This window comes from Callorhinus ursinus, unplaced genomic scaffold (genome assembly GCF_003265705.2).
Source record: "Callorhinus ursinus isolate GAN/ISIS: 27379988/994484 unplaced genomic scaffold, GSC_fseal_2.0 scaffold12, whole genome shotgun sequence".
NCBI lineage: Eukaryota > Metazoa > Chordata > Mammalia > Carnivora > Otariidae > Callorhinus > Callorhinus ursinus.
This window is the reverse complement of record NW_027397074.1, coordinates 5,365,312-5,382,059: the sequence shown is the minus strand read 5'-3', so window position 1 is coordinate 5,382,059 and position 16,748 is coordinate 5,365,312. Positions and strand designations below refer to the sequence as shown.

Sequence of the window (16,748 nt, the reverse complement as noted above, 5' to 3'; positions counted from 1 at the left end):
GCCACCCAGGCGCCCCAGTTTGAATAGATTTTAAACGTTATTTTTCGAGAGCCTGCCTCTTTTTAGAGGACAATCTGGCTCAAACTGGATCCTGTAATGACAGATACTAGTGCTTGAGCACCTCATATTACCTTACTATATCCTACACACGAGTCTTCTTTCTACTGTTGTGTGGATGAGAAATTGAGGCCTAGTGGAGTGAGTTGTTCAATGTCAGAGGGATTGGCAAGGCAAGAATATTGGCTCAAGGTCTTTGATTTGACATTCCATGGACTTGCTACAATGCCCTGGTGCTTAGCAGGTATGCACCAGTGCTTTGTGAATTAGAATATATGATATGAACGTTAGCTGTTTTTCTGGGTGGATTCCCTCAACAAGCTTTCAGAGAATACACACTATATGCCCGGCATTGGACTCTGGAAATAGCGCCTTCACAATCAAGATGCTCACAATCTAGTGGTGTCTGTTGACAAATACAATATATTTAAAGTCAACAATGCAATTTCAGGCAGGACAATCACATCCATCCCAATTTGTACACTCACCTCTGTGTTCTGTAAATCACAGTTAGCAGAGCGATGATCACAGCTGTAATCAAACCATAGTCCAATCCCAGGAACAGGGAGGAAACAAAAGTGGTAAGCCAGATGGTCTACAAGAAAGACAGAAAGCTTTATGTAGAATCATGCTAGAATTTCCACACACACACACACACACACACACACACACACACACACGGTATCTAACCTTGCCTGACTAGATACTACATATAACAAATGACAGCACTAACTTACCTTTCTCACATTTTTACCAGCACTCATCCAGGTGTCGCAATGACATATTAACCTAACAATCATCTTTGTTACTTACCAGTTCTATTTTGCTTGTTCTCCAGAAAAAGGGGAGATCTGAGAATTGCATAAACATTCCTTTCAGGTTGACAATCACAATGGCTGACAGCACAGCCTGAAACAGAGCACATCACGCATGCGTCTCCTCTTGTGGACAGAGAGCCCCCTTTGCTGGCTCCTCACTGTCCTCCTGCTACCCTCCCCACGTCCTCTCCCCACTCACTTCCCACGCAGCCGTGATGGTACGTGTGGAGCCATGAACACCTGGATTTTCAGGACTTGGTTAGCTAGAATGGGCCTTGGAAAACCAGGCTTATATCCTAGCAACAAACCTGCATGGTGGTCAAGAGGTTCAGAATTAAACTTGGTACTCGAGGAATCATTTCACCCATGGTCTTCCTACACTATGATGTTCTCTACTCTGATCTCTGCTAGATTAATTAGATGGGCAAACAAATGTCTTCGGAGTGAAGGCCATCTCAGATTTTTAACGGAAGTACAAGGTCATAGAAGATCAAAGAGAGAAGGGACCTTGGAGATTAATCAGTCCAAACCCCCCACTTTGCAGATAAGGAAACAGAGACCCAGAGATGTTGAGGTGGCTTTCCCAAGGTCCCAGATTGTGGGGCAGGACTGTAGACTGTGGAGTGGGATCTTGGTCCCAGCCTTGGCCCTTTCTTATACTGCTCTGATAGGGTTACAGTAAAAACCCATGAGATGGCCACAAAAATATAAACAAACAAAAGAGCAAAATCTCTTCACATGGAAGCACCTCACACCAAGTCCAAACTACACACCTGGGGTAATGATTCAAAGAGGAATCCGGTGGCTAATATGACCAGCAGAATCATTAGCGAGGCCAAACAACCTGCAAGCTGAATGAGAGATGACACATGAAACGGGCTTTTAGAAGACACGAGTAAGAGGCGGGGCAGAGGGTGATCTTAGTCTTTTGTTAATTACTGCAGGAAGATCAAGAAAATATGGATTCAAACAAGTCATCAAAACCATTACATAAACCTATAACTCCTTCCTATTCCCCTTTCTGAAGTTTTGGTTTCTCTTACAGCTTTTAAATAGAGGCTGAAATGATTAAAAACTCTGACCGAAATGCCCTTGTCAGGGGTGAGGGAAAGGAATAATGACCCAAGACCCACAAGGGCCAGCAGAGTCAAATGAGACTCTGCTGTCCAATGCAGGAGCCACTAGCCATGTGCAGCTATTAAATTTTTAAAATTAAAATAAAAGACAACTAAAAATTCAGGTCTTGGTTGCATTTCCCATGTTTCAAGTGCTCAAGGGCCACATGTGTCTAATGACTGTCGTACTGGATGATGCAAAATAGTGAACATTTCCAACACTGCAGAAAGTTCTACTGGATGGTGCTGGCATCCTGACCATCCATACCCAGCCTTAGGCTTTCATGGCAACATCCTATGTCTGAACTCTGAGGTTTACTGGTAGCAGGGAGTGTTGTGTAATTTTCGATTTAACTGGAGAATATACCTCTTTCCTATAGATTCAGTTCCTGTGAATCGCTTCAACCATTCATGCCTTTCTCTGATTCACTACACAGCTCCCTGAAGCATCAATCTTCAGAGAGAGCAGCTTTGTTTGGGTTCAGAACAGAATCAGGGGATTAAAGTTTACTACCCCAAATCACTGGTCCTCAGAGGCTAGTTGTATACGCACCTGTGTCTTCCCTCCAGTTCCCTCCTGAACAAGGCTTCGAGACAAGGAGCATGAAATGGAGAAAGTCTGGAAGAGTGAGCCAATGGAGTTGCACAGTCCCAGGGCAATGAGCTCCTTTTCCATGTGGACACAAAGCACACGAGAAGTCAGTCAGAGAAGTCAGTCATTCTTCAGGAAATAAGGCATGATGGCCCATTTAAGATACATTTTCAGCAGGATAGGCTGTCTCTTCATTCTCTTTCCAGATACAAGAGTTTGTTTAGCGTGAGTTTAAAATAGGGATTCTTGAATAACATGGGAGAAAAACACTTAGAGCTTTTGTTCTGTCAGAGATAAAAGCTGCACTCACTCCCTAGTCCCCACTTTCCCAAACCCACTCTTTTACACAAATGTTTTTTTTTTAAAAGAAAACTGCAGCAAAAAGGGACATAATATTTATAAGTTATTGGTGTATAGAACTGTTGGCATCTTCTAAATGCCTGGACTGTTGCTCTTCAGTGAGTGCATGCCAGTGTCCTCCTGGGACCAGTGAGTGAGTGAGTGAGTCCTGCTCTCAGGGCTACTTCCGGTCTTCCTAGTTGGATCACTGTGTCTTGTGGGAATGTGCAGCATTTAATCTTCTCTTAGAAATACACAGTGTTTTAAAGTAGACATTGTCATGCCAAAATTCTGACTCATCATATTCAGATTAAATACCTTATCTATAGATAGGTTATAAAAGGAGGTGGCGGGGCACCTGGGGGGCTCAGTCAGTTATGCATCTGACTTTTGATTTTGGCTCAGGTCGTCTTGATCTCAGGGTTGTGATATCGAGCCCCACGTTGGGCTCTGTGCTGGGCGTGGAGCCTGCTTAAGATTCTCTCTCTCTCCCTCTCCCTTTGCCCCTCCCCCCATCCTTCTCAAAAAATTTTTAAAAAGTGGTGGCAAAGAATATAATGTGGAGTTTGAGTGATGAATCACATGTCCAAGTTTGATGAGCAAAGAAAAGTCTTCACAGAAATGGTTCTAGAAAAACATTTGCTTTTCAGGCTGTGAGCCTAAAAAATAAGGATAACATCTGTCGGAGTATAGCAAACTGAAAGCCTCACATCAAAGGTTACCTCTGCCTAGCAGGACCCCCACCCATGACATGAGGTAGAACTGTACCTCAGTGCTCTGATGATCTAATGCACAGGAATAATGAAAAAACAGTAGTGTTGAATAAATACATGTTTCCAGTACCCCCAATATCAAAGTAGAAGTTTTTCTAACGAGACAGAGAAATCCAAATCATTTGCCTTCCATAGCACAGCAGGATGATTATACCATAATGAAACATCTGCAGGGAATGAATGATTTTTTTTTACCTGATTGCCATCAACCTGGTAGCCATGTTTATTTGCCAAGGTCTTGGCCATTGAGATGGTCACTGAAAATCCAACAATGGCTATGGCGATGGCATCCACGTACACAAGGTGGAAGAGGCTGGTGTCCGGGTTCGCTGGAGGCAGTAGCCTGAAAAGTCAAGCTGACTTTAACCCATGTATTGTGGCCACTGGGAAAAAAACATGCAACTAGACGGGAGCCTTTCAGAAGAGCCTCACCTGCAAATGAGGTGATCAATGCTTGGGTGGTTAGTTGCTCTGGTTTGGCAAAAAGGAATGAATACCCTCTTTGACACACACAGGTTCTTTTTAGGGCCCAACCCTAGAGTACTGGCTTTCTACCCAAATGGGTTATCAGCAGATATCAGATGCCATTTTCTTTAGAAAAGGAGTAACCTCATACCTCATGACACTCTGTATGGCAGGTGTAAGTAAGACACAGAACAGGAAGAAGGGAGGGTCAGCAAAGTGCTCAGGTGGCACAAGACATTTGAACCAAAGTCTGAGGGCAGGGAGGGTGTTAACAAGGGCTGTCTTAGAGGAGAACTACTGTCCAGACTACTCCCCTTTGTTATTTCAAGTAAGGTCTCTGCTTCCCAGGATCTCTTTAGGTGAGTTTCTAACATGGGAAAGGAGCAACAGAAGATTATACCCTTTGGGTCTTACCTGGTAGCCCTGGGAATCTGAAGGGACCAATGGGGAACCCAGTTTTTGTGGTCCATTCTTATAGTTTGGAACCCTTGTCCTAAAGGAACAAAATAGGCATTCCCTAGAATGGTATGGGGTAAGGGGCACTAGACGTTTTCAAAGGCACCTGATCCAATTCAAGGCATTGGGCTAAATAATAACAACAATCAATTTACATACCATATTATTCTTTTTTACAATAACAACCATTTATTAGGTGCTTCCTCTGCGCCAGGTTCTGTGCTTATTTATCTCTGACAGCCCTGGGAGCTAGGCACCACTATATTCCCCAGTTTACAGATGAGGAAAATGAGGGATAGTGAGACTAAGCAATTTGTCCAAGGTCCGATGGCTCACGTACAAATGGCGACCAGTACAACAAAAACCATGAAGAACCTGCCTCCCTGTGCCTATTTCTCTGACCGTGTCATATCACAGTGACAAAGGAGATGTTTCAAGTTCAGGGATAAGGGAACGAGAGGGGGAGAAGGAAAAAAAATCCGAACATATATTAAGCCTACGTTTCGTGCCGTATGCTTGCCATACATCATCTCATCTGTCCTCACAGCAATCCTCTTAGCTAGGTGCCATTATTATCTTAATTAGAGGTGAAAAAACGGAATCTTGCATATGTTAAGTTATTTGCCCAAGATGGAGCAAGGAGTCAAGCCCAGGAGTTCTCCCTGCAAAACTGACTGTCTTTCCCTTGTACTTTGCTGCAGAAGCATTAGCCAGGAGGGAACCCTGAGCAGCAGATTTGGGAGCGAAGAAGAATAGGAGAAAAGAATGTATTCTGGAATGAGTTAAGGAAAGTAGACCAAGAAACAGGATATACTGCCATGACTGGGACCTTTAAGAGTCAACACACGGTCCTGTGTGTGTGGATAGATAAGTGCAGTAGTTTGCGTTCAAATATGGCCGCCAACAGTTCCATTCTTGTCTGGGCTGCTCCTCCCGTGTAGCAGGGGGATCTGTGTCTCCTCCGGTGAATCTGGGCTGGTCTTGTGATTTGCTTTAGCCAACTGAATGTGGGGCGGGTGATGCTGGATGAGTGCTTTTAGGGGCCGGCACCTTCTACTTTTCTGTCTTGTTTCCCTGAACCACCACATAAAAGAGTCTGGCTATCCTGCTGGAGTCACCCTGCGGGAGAAGATGCTCACCCGCCCTCCGCCTTCCAGCCCTCCACCTGACAGACTGGACCGGGGAGTGAAGCCCACCAGGCACCCCTTCAGATAGCAGCAGCTGCCCGAGAGACCCCAAGTGACAGCAGGAGACCACCCACCTCCCTACCTAGATTGTGAATTGTGAGCAAACAAACTGATTATGTTTTAAGACATTATTTTGGAGCAGTAAGACTTTCAGCAGTAAGACTCATAGATAAACGGTATGATTATATATAGATAGGCAGTTAGGTAAGCATTATTTCTTTCCTGCTTGGTTTGGGGCAGAGTTCCAGAAGGGGTAGTCAAGTTATAGAAAGGTAAAAAAAATTTTTTTTAAAGTATGACTCTCATACATGGAGGAAAAGCAACATATTTGGGTACAATGCAATAGGGAAAGGGAGGTATTGGGTAGAAACTGTGGTTATTTGTATGTGAATTTTTAAAAAGGAGAAATCTAAGCATAAGAATTCACATTTAATCAAATTATTTGTGATTATTGACTAGAACTGTCTATTGAATCTAGTCAAAGACGAAGGCTTAGCACTTGACTACTTATGTTAGAGACCCAGGTGTGAGGTAAGGGAAACGGCTAACAATTATGTTAGAGACCCAGGTGTGAGGTAACGGAAACGGCTAACAATTATGTTAGAGACCCAGGTGTGAGGTAACGGAAACGGCTAACAGCTGAGCATCGGAATGCGGTATTCTGGGTCCAGGCTGGGCCTCACCGGGGAGCCACTAAACCTCATCCATGTCTCTCAAATATCGCCTTCTCGGATGGCCGACCTAACACAGCAACCCCAGCCCCTCCCTATCACTTACCTGGCCTCCGTCTTCTTCACAGCACTTCTCACTGTTCATGCTCCCTGGTCCCCTCCCCCACCGGAGAATATAAGCTTCGTGAGGGCAGACACTTTTTTGCTTGCATAGCTGCTTTTGTTTTTAACTGCTGTGTCCCTGGCACATAACAGGCACTCAATAAACATATGCTTAAATAAATGAACTTCCTTATCGTGTCAAATGAGGAGAGCATATATGTCAACAGTGTGATTGTGAGCACCAACAGAGATGGTGGCTATAAAAGTATTTTATAAATTATAAGTCCAAACAGAAAAGCAAGTGTTACTACCGGGTTATTCCTTAACATGGAATCATAAGTAACATGTTCATGATGGCAATCCATTGCTTCCTCCTTCAACACCTGCCCTGGGGTGGGGGGTGGACGCTGGCTTCAAGAGCAACTCCTGCCCCTGTCCTTCCCCAGGAGATTCTTAGATGGGACCAGAGACAAGGCCTGATGCAGTATGCCAGGTTCATCAGTGCCCAGCATCTGGGCAAACATCTGATTCTGCTCATCTGGAAAGAGAAGAGGATGGTAAGAGGAAGAGACAGTACAAGAGACAGAAAGACAGAGACACACAGAGAGATGCAGAGACAAGCATGTCGGAGAGGCAGAATGAGGTGAGAAGAGAGGCTCACAGTTTATCCTTCAAACATAAAGAGAATAGTACAAAATTTTAAATGTAGAATTAGGTAAAAGGGGATTGATGAAGCAAAGAAGAGATGACTTGAAACTAGAAAATCTGTTGAAATAATGAACTGTAGAACTTCCAATTCCCGTGTCTTAAATGCTTCCAGGTGCACACACGAGCTCCTGTAGCTTCACAGCTGCCCTGGAGACAGGAGTCAATGATGGTGCTAACCTGACAGGGGAGGAGACTGGGGCTTTAAGAGGATAAGTGACTTGCCTGAGGTCACACAGCTAGTAAGTGTCAGGCTAGATTTAGGTTATTTTGGCTCTTAATTCCTAGGCCACCTGAAGAGAGATTTTAAGAACCAGCAACGGGAAACAAAAGAAAACACTACATACCACCGTTGATGGGATTGTAAAATGGTGTACTCACTATGGAATACAGTATGGAAGTTCCTCAAAAAGTTAAAAATCAAACTATCCTATGATCCAGCAATCCCACTTCTGGGTATGTATCCAAAAGAACTGCAGGCAGGGTCCTGAGGACTTATTTGCACACCCATGTTCATAGCAATAATATTCACAATAGCTAAGAGGTGGAAGCACCCCAAAGTTCCATTGCTGGGTGAATGGATAAACAAAATGTGGTGTGTGTGTGTGTGTGTGTGTGTGTGTGTGTGTGTGTGTGTGTGTGTAGCTCCAGTGAAATAGTGAAATTTCATTCAACTTTAAAAAGGAAGCACATTCTGTCACTTGCTACAACACAGATGAATTCTAAGGATATTATGCTGAATGAAATAAGCCAGTCGCAAAAAGACAAATAGAATTCCACTCCTATAAGGTACCCAGAGTAATTAAATTCATACAGAGAAAAAGAGTGGTGGTTGCCAGGGGTTGGCGGGGGGGAGGGTAGTTAGAGTAGAGAATTCTTGTTTTAATGGGTACAGAGTTTCAGATTTGCAAGATGAGTAAGTTCTGGGGATCCGTTTCACAACAATGTGAATATACTTAACATACTGAACTGTATACTTCAAAATGATTAAAATGGTAAATTTTGTTGTTTTTTTACAATTAAAAAAAAAACTGCTAAAACCCAAAAAGACCCCAAAGCCTCAGCTATTTGATATGTAGGCGGAAAAAAAAGAGATTTTGATTGTAAGAATACTAAAGCAGGAGTTACAAACAATAATAGATCTATTGATTATTGATATTACTTAAAATAAAAACGGTTTTCCTACCCCAGAGGAAGTGTCCCAACGACATCCACATTGTAGGATTCTTCCAGGTTAAACCCAGCTGAAATGCCAGTCCCCATCACCACCTAGAACAGACACAAATCCAAATGTGCCTTCATAGATGAAAATTCAAACGTGAGCTGCAAACGATTTTGTTAGCCAAGCCACAATCTAGTCTCACTTTCAACTTCCAGTTTTAAGAAACAGAATTATAGTTAGCCGCTAGCATTTCTAACTTCTCCTGGTGGCTCTTTTCCCACAAAATTGCCTCTTGGCTTGGCGTTCTTTCCTCTTTATTTTGTTCTGTTCCCTGCTGAGGTGTTTGGCCAGCTGACTGCAAACAGGAAGAGCCCTAAGACCTTCCAGGAGTGGCCTCTGCCCTTCTTACTACGATGGCATGAACAAGGGATGCTAGAGAGTGCACTGTGAGGGTGGTGCACTGACAGTGTGTCATTAGAAAATGTATGTTTGGACCCACAGTCTTTCAGCTGACCCTTGTCCACGTCAGCAGCACTAGCTGTGGTTAGAGGCGTCCACCGGCCCCCAGCGGTCTCCCCCCTCAGCTACACTCGGGGTCACTGAATCCCGCTGTGCATGAGCCTCCCTGGATGGTCAGGGCACAGATTCAGTGGATGTGTAAAGACAGCCCTTACTGACAAGCAACGGGAAAAATAACAGAAGGAGAAGCAAGTTTCTTCATCTTGAAGAACTATTGCTATCGAACTTTCTGAGTGGGTCATCCAGGGGAGAAGGAGGGCTGGCCAGGGCAGGGAGCCAGTCCTCACTGTAGTGGTGGCTGCAGGAAACCAATAATAAGGTACCGTTATTAATAAACCGTTGTGGTCATTTAAGAACGTAATAGAATATATAGTAGTTCATTGCATGTGCATTATTTTTACAATAGTTCCTAAGTTGTGAGATGTAAATATGTATTAAGTTGTAAATATGTATTAACTACTTAATACTCTTAGGTATTTCTTTTGGCTTAGGAGCACCAGGAACCAAGAAAGTCTGGGAACCTTTGTCTCTTGCTCTTTTCAAAATGGAAACAGCTTAATTTTTTCAGGTTATTAGAGTTGTAGGTATTCATTATAAAATAATTAGTCAATACAAATTCTGAGGAAGAAAAATCTTCCATAATCTCATCACTCAGAGATGATTCTCTGATGTGGCCTTCACCTCGACTTTGAAAATCATCCCTGTCTACACTCTCATAGATTTCCTTTCTTTTAGAATATTTGTGAAAGTTCCCCTTGACATATTCTACCCTTCTCTTGGCAGAACTGGGAGAAAAAAGGTAGAACTCCCTGTTCCTCCCCTTTCTAAATCCCTCACCAAAATAGTCAGGCGTCTGTGGCCAAAGTTGACTTACCGCAAAGAACTCTAAAGGAATGGGTGCAGGTAATTTCTCTTTAAATCTCTCATTAAACTCCTTGCCACCCAACAGCAAACCAAAAACCATCAGCCCGACGCCTAGAGAACACACGTTGAGGTTTCTAACATTCTGCAACACAGCAACTGTGCTCTGTAACACAATGAACACTGGATGTTACATCAAGCAACGGCCCCTGGAGAGACAGAGACACTAGTGTGCTAAGACACACCAGTCCTCCCATCACTGTGCATTTCTAGTTAAAAGTTCTCAGACCGAAATCTCTCCCATTAATTAGGAGGCATTTTTACCCCGTCATATAACTTTATAGTTTTAATTCTTTTTTTTTTTTTTTTAAAGAGCGAGCATGAATGAGTGAGCAGGGGAGAGGGAGAGAGAGAGAATCCCAAGCAGACTCAGCACTGGGTTCGATCTCATGACGCTGAGAGCATGACCTGACCTGAAATTAGGAGTCAGACGTTTAACAGACTGAGCCACACAGGCGCCCCTGTAGTGGTAACTGTTATCCAACAATCTTATATTATGGTGTTCTTTGATTGGGTAATGGCTCAGTGTAGTATTATCATATTCAGAAAAGTACCCGTTAAGCTGAGTTCTGAGCATGACGAAAGATTAGGGGTTGATATCAGCAAGATAATGCAAAGGTAAATACACAGAGAAGTTTTTTGGAGGCGAAAGAGGGAGAAAGAAGTCATAGTTAGCAGATGAAAAAGGGACCAGGTACACTTCAAAGGCAAGAGAGTGCTGAAGTTTGGACAAAGCCCAGGAGAGTTAGAAAAGAAAGTCTCCAGGGCACCTGGGTGGCTCAGTTGGTTAAGCATCTGCCTTCGGCTCAGGTAATGATCTCAGGGTCCTGGAAGCAAGTCCCACATCAGGCTCCCTCCTCAGCGGGGAGTCTTTTCTCCCTCTGCCCCTCCCCCCCGCTCCTGTTGTCACACTCGCTTGATCTCTCTCTCTCTCTCCCTCTCGCAAAAATAAATAAATAAAATCTTTTAAAAAATGAAAAGAAAAGAAAGTCTCCTACTTTTATCCTCGGGATGCAGCCTCAGCACCCCAAATATGGTCAGTACTCATCTGGCCCCTGGGAGAGTGGGTTACACTGAACCCAGGCTACACACCTTGCCTGTTGATGCCTAGAGCATACTCTGGTGCTTATCTGTTCTGTTTCCTTTGTGACAAGGCACTGAGAGAAATCTCAGTGTAGGAAGCAGGTCATCGGCTACTATGGGAAATGAAGAATTTAGTTATTTAGGACATGTTCCTACAGTTTGATCCCATTCTAATCCATCGAGGACTCAATTTAATGTCACTTCCCTATAGTGACTTTCTTAGACCCCTAATTGAAAGGTCTCCCTATTCACCTTTCATAGCCGCCTGTACCTTTCCTCCATAGCACGTAATACAGTTTGCAATTAATTATATATTTATGCAATTAATGGTTTACTATCTGTCTTCCCACGGGACTTGGGCTCCAAGAGGCAAGGGCCATATCTGCTCACTCACTGCTGTGCCCAGCATGATGAAATGCACACAAACACCTGCAAAGACCATCAGTCCTTCTGCCCAGGACTAGCTTTAGCAGCATCTCAGAACTTTGGATACGAAGAATTTAACTGTCATTTGGTTTTAGTTATTTCATAACTTCCTCTTTATCCATGGAATATTAAGAAGGTTTTTTGTTTTCCAAATGTAGGGGGGCTTTAAAGCTATATTTAGTTATCGATTGCTAATTATACTGCACTGTGTGAGAAAATACTGAATTTTCAGAATCTGTGATCAGTTTCAACACGATCAGTTCTTACCATTGCTCCCTATGTGCTTGGAAATAATTTATATTTTCTCTGAGTTGGGTGCAAGGGTCGACATAGATTTTATTAGATTTGATGGGTAATCGTGTTGGTTAAATCTTTTATAGATTTACTTTTTTTTTTTGCCTGCTTGAGTAAGCAGTTTTAGAGAGAGATGTGTTCTCCCATGATGCCTTTAAATTATGTTAGCTCCCAAAGAGAACACAATTCGGTCTTAAGAAAAAGCATTCCTTTCAGCCAATTAGGGTGAAGGTGCGGTCACCAAATAAAGGCCTAATAAAAAATTCCTTGTGAGGTATCACCTATTAATAAAATGGGACTTTAAGGTTTAATTCTCTGTGTAGGGTTCTCAGAAAAGTCTTAGAATAATGAGATCTTTTCCATTTTATTTTAATTCTTGGAAAAGTGAGCCTTGAAGGTGACAGAGATACAGAAGAGAAGAGAGGAAAATAAGGAAAAACCAGTAAGTCGGGAAGTAGCTTACTTACATACACCACTGAAAATATCCCACTGTACCGCTTTGTTTTCACTCCAAACAGGTATTTCAACATGGAGGTGAAGACGTGCACAGCTGCCGCGGTGGTAAACCCCCGGACCAGGGGCTCTGTGAGATATATGGCCACAAATCCAAACCTACAGACACCTAGGCAAAACTAATTTTTTTTTAACAACAAAGAAACAAAGAAGTCATGTGATAGACCAGGAAGTGAAAACCAACAGAAAACATACAAAAGTTCTTTCTGGACCACTTTCTAACACTACAGTCTTGCCTCTGCAGCAGTTAAGTAGCTCCCAAGTGAAACACCAGTTATACAGAAAGCAGTCGAAGGTTGGAAGTGGCTTGGAGCCCGCCGCCCACCCACCCCCCGGCACACTCATACTTTCCCCGGTCCTCAGAACTGGGGGCATGTTGAGTCAACGTCACCTCCTGTTCCTTTCAAGCAGGTAAGAGAGGGCTTCTTTCCAATACTAATCAATCCTGCTTTAAACTTTTCTTGCTTTTGGAATCTCTAAAGGACCCAACTGAAGCTTGCTAGCTCCTAATAAATACCAACATAAGTGAGCCGTGCAGTGGGACTGGTGTTCTGAGTGCTTTGAGCCCCGAGCTCTGGATCTCTGCTGGCTGGACCCTGCCCACCATGTAGACCAGCCCCGAAGGCTCAATAGGTATTTATTAAATGAACAAATGAGAGCCCATTTCTCCACCTGTGACTATTACCTGGATGATTCCTGAAAGTAAGGTCACAGACATGGCAACTTTCACCCTCAAGGCATCTCTTGCTTCTGTCCCGTTGGTTGCATTCACTCCTCCTGGAATGACTATATCATCTGGTACTAATCGAACAGCCACACCGCCAATCATCAGGCTAATCACAGCAAATGGACCTGAAAGTGAAGTGAAGTGAAGCATTAATTGAGGCAATCATTTTCTGTGTACCTCCTTGGTTGTTGCTGGTTCTCAAGGAGACCCAGGTGAGGTTGATACAGCATCACTGACCTAAAACTGCACTGCTCTTCAGCCTTGTGCCCCTGGGCTGTGTACATACAGATCGTATTCCCTAAAAATGACCACGATGGTATCTTCCATCCCATGGACTCTTCTAGAACCTGGATGTCTGCCCATTAAGAGGTAGTCTAATTCCTCTCTCCTTGAATCTGGGTGGGCTTGTGACATGCAGCAAAAGTGATGCTGTGAGGCTTCTGAAGCTAGGTAACAGAAGGTGATGCCACTGCCATCTCAGATGGAACACTTGTTTGCGCTGGGCACTGGGTGTGAGCAAGCTCAATTAGGACCCCGTGGAGAGAAGGATGGAGGGGCAAGGACAGAGGGAGGGGGAGAGAGTAGCTGCCTCACCTCCTCCTTTGACTCTCAACTTCATGACAGACCCTGAGGCAGAACTGCCCAAGATGAGCGCTTCCCAAATCCTGACCCACAGGAACTGTGCAAGATAATCAAGTAAATATTTTAAGCTGCTACATTTGGGGCATATTTGTTACCCAGCACCAGAAATCGGAAACATTGTGTGTGTGTTCGCTGGTGGTCGCCTCGTGCAGCACCAACGCTGTTATGAAGTCCATATAAGTCTTATCCTAAATACACTGGGAAAAATCATGTAGAGTTCAGAGCCTCAAATAGGATGAAAATGTGATACATGCATAGTAATTAGGAACATGCAGTAACACTAATAAAATAAAAACGAAAAAGAAAAACCAGATCCAAGCAAATTGTATTATGAACTAAAGTACTTGTTTCCCAGATTTCAACAATTGCTCTTTCTTACATGAGAAAATGTTTTTTTTTTTTCCCCGTATGCCAAGATTATAAGAAAGCTATTCATTCTGGAAATCTGGGGGGAGTCTATTTTTATAAAGCACCTAGAGGGTATGCAGTAACAAAAGTTACTATGAAACGGATGTTCTGATAACAAACAGGCTATTTCTTTGGCACACTGCAAAGCTTGGAAATCCAAACAGAACAGCACTAAAATATCAACTCTAAGCTTTTACCTATGGATATGTGTCTGGAGGTTCCAAGAAAACAATACATGATAACAGGGTAAAATGAAGAGTACAGGCCAAACACCGGAGGTACGGCAGCCAGCATTGCAAAGGCTAACCCTGTGGGATTGAAACCAAACAGAAAAACAGAGGGTTATATATACTTATCTCTTGGCGCTTTAGAATGAAGCAGTGAAAGCCACATTAACTTAAGCAGATGGGTCCTAACCTGCCCACCCTTGCATCCCAGTCCTATACCCAGGCTGAGACCCTTTTCCCTGTCATCTCCTCTTTGCCAAGGGGTGGACATTTTTCTGTTTTATTCTTTCCCAACCTAAGTAAGGGCAGAAAGTCTTACTTTTACTGGTGTAGCTATAATCCGTGTTGATGGCCAAATGCTGGCTGTTTCTGTAACAGGGTGTTTTTGTGGGTCTGTTGGGGATCCCTTTTCAATAAGGAACTCCCAGGGCCCAGTTCTTACACTCTTCCAGGTTCTCTCTGCAGGCATATGTTCCTCCCTAGGCAGTCTTCTTGGGCAGGTACCTTTCAAATGAGCCAAGCCTCATTACCTTCCAGAGCACCCACTTATCCAACAGGAAAGCTTGGCACCTTTATAAGAAGCTTTGGAAGTGCAGGCCACGCCCACTGGAGGGCTTTCCATTCTGCCTACATGGGCAGTTTACACCTTTTTACCTGTAGATTTTTTTCTCTTGCAAGAATTAGGCAACAATCCCCCCAAAACCCCAGAGGACATGTGTTCAGTGCTCTTGAGTGGTTCTCTTGCAGTCACTCCTACCTTGACTTTAGGTGGAGCGGAAATGTATAGTGCTCACCTCTCTCTAGAAAATTCTCACTCCAAATTTACTATCATATCCCTGGTCCCCAAATATATCCTGTTGAAGTGATGCACTAAAGAGACAGTTTGGTGTCATTCACTCATAGTTTTGCAGAGATGGTCTGTCTGGCATCCTCTTCAGAATGTGTAGGCAATAAACACCCCTTGTTCTCAGCTCAGGGGGGCTCAGCCAAATGTCTGGGACAACTACAAAATTCACTTAATGCATTGTCATGTCGTGAAGAAAAAAATTTTAGCCAAAGAAGAGTTGGGGAAGCATCCCTATTCCGTATATAATAATATGGTCATTTTAATGTTGTCTTTTTTTAAGAAACAAATTTCTATTTTTTATTTTTATTTCAAAGGAACGCATGTCTATAGTTTAAAAAGCCAAGCAGTACTAAAAGGCTCTGAAGAAAAGTGGGCTCTCTTCTGCCTTACCTCCAGGTTCTGCTCCCCAGAGGCGTTCACTTCCAACTCGTTTAGCTGTTTTTCTACCATTTATCTCATTTCTCTAAATCAACAGTCTTCAACTAAGAGGCTTTTGCGCACCCCCCCGCCCCCCAGGGACATCTGGCAATGTCAGGAGACATTTTTTGTTATCATGACTGACTGAGGATGGGGGCTGTTCCTGGTATGGTGCAGGGCTGAGAAACCTTGCTCTAAACAATGTGTTGGCATTATTATTCTCAGTTCATCAGTTTCAGATGTAAACTACTGACTTCCTGTTTTTTCAGCTTCCACTTAGTTATATCATAATATGTGATTTTTTTTCCTTTCTAAGAAGTTCTGAGATCTTCTCTTTAACCCTGGTATTCAGATATTTATTATGGTGTGCCTTGTTTTATTTTTGATTTCTTCTGCTGGGTACCTGGTGGTTTCTCGCAGCCCGAAAACTCATGCATTTCAATTCTGAAAATATTCTTTGATAGTCTCTTTTGTTCTGTTTAACCTCTTCTTTTTGGAATGCCAGCAGATATAGGACGGGCACCAGGACTGATCCTCTGGGGTTCCCATCTTGCCCTTCTTATTGCACACGTTTTCTTTTTTTTTTTTTAATTTTTTATTGTTATGTTAATCACCATATATTACATCATTAGTTTTTGATGCAGTGTTCCATGATTCATTGTTTGTTCATAACACCCAGTGCACCATGCAAAACGTGCCCTCCTCAATACCCATCACCAGGCTAACCCATCCCCCCACCCCCCTACCCTCTAGAACCCTCAGTTTGTTTTTCAGAGTCCATCATCTCTCATGGTTCGTCTCCCCCTCTGACATACTCCCCTTTTCTTCCTCTCCTGTTATCTTCTTCTTTTCCTTTTTTCTTAAAATATGTTGCGTTATTTGTTTCAGAAGTACAGATCTGTGATTCAACAGTCTTGCACAATTCACAGCGCTCACCGTAGCACATACCCTCCCCAATGTCTATCACCCAGCCATCCCATCCCTCCCACCCCCAACCACTCCAGTAACCCTCAGTTTGTTTCCTGAGATTAAGAATTCCTCATATCAGTGAGGTCATGTGATACATGTCTTTCTCTGATTGACTTATTTCACTCAGCATAACACCCTCCAGTTCCATCCACGTCGTTGCAAATGGCAAGATCTCATTCCTTTTGATGGCTGCATAATATTCCATTGTGTATATATACCACATCTTCTTTATCCATTCATCTGTCGATGGGCATCTTGGCTCTTTCCACAGTTTGGCTATTGTGGACATTGCTGCTATAAACATTGGGGTACA

General features: G+C 43.3%; 1 protein-coding gene across 1 annotated transcript in view; it reads right to left on the bottom strand.

Moving 5' to 3' along the window:
* Window positions 1-16,748, bottom strand: part of SLC26A5 (solute carrier family 26 member 5) — a 58,240-nt gene that overhangs the window by 11,402 nt on the left and 30,090 nt on the right. Inside the window, exons 5-14 of the mRNA XM_025873242.2 lie at window positions 14,173-14,283; window positions 12,884-13,050; window positions 12,153-12,317; window positions 9,836-9,988; window positions 8,467-8,549; window positions 3,890-4,037; window positions 2,544-2,657; window positions 1,649-1,726; window positions 871-966; window positions 546-652 (exon numbers count right to left, since the gene is read on the bottom strand). Coding sequence (XP_025729027.1) covers window positions 546-652; window positions 871-966; window positions 1,649-1,726; window positions 2,544-2,657; window positions 3,890-4,037; window positions 8,467-8,549; window positions 9,836-9,988; window positions 12,153-12,317; window positions 12,884-13,050; window positions 14,173-14,283 — 1,222 coding nt within the window. The remainder of the gene's footprint in view (window positions 1-545; window positions 653-870; window positions 967-1,648; window positions 1,727-2,543; window positions 2,658-3,889; window positions 4,038-8,466; window positions 8,550-9,835; window positions 9,989-12,152; window positions 12,318-12,883; window positions 13,051-14,172; window positions 14,284-16,748) is intronic.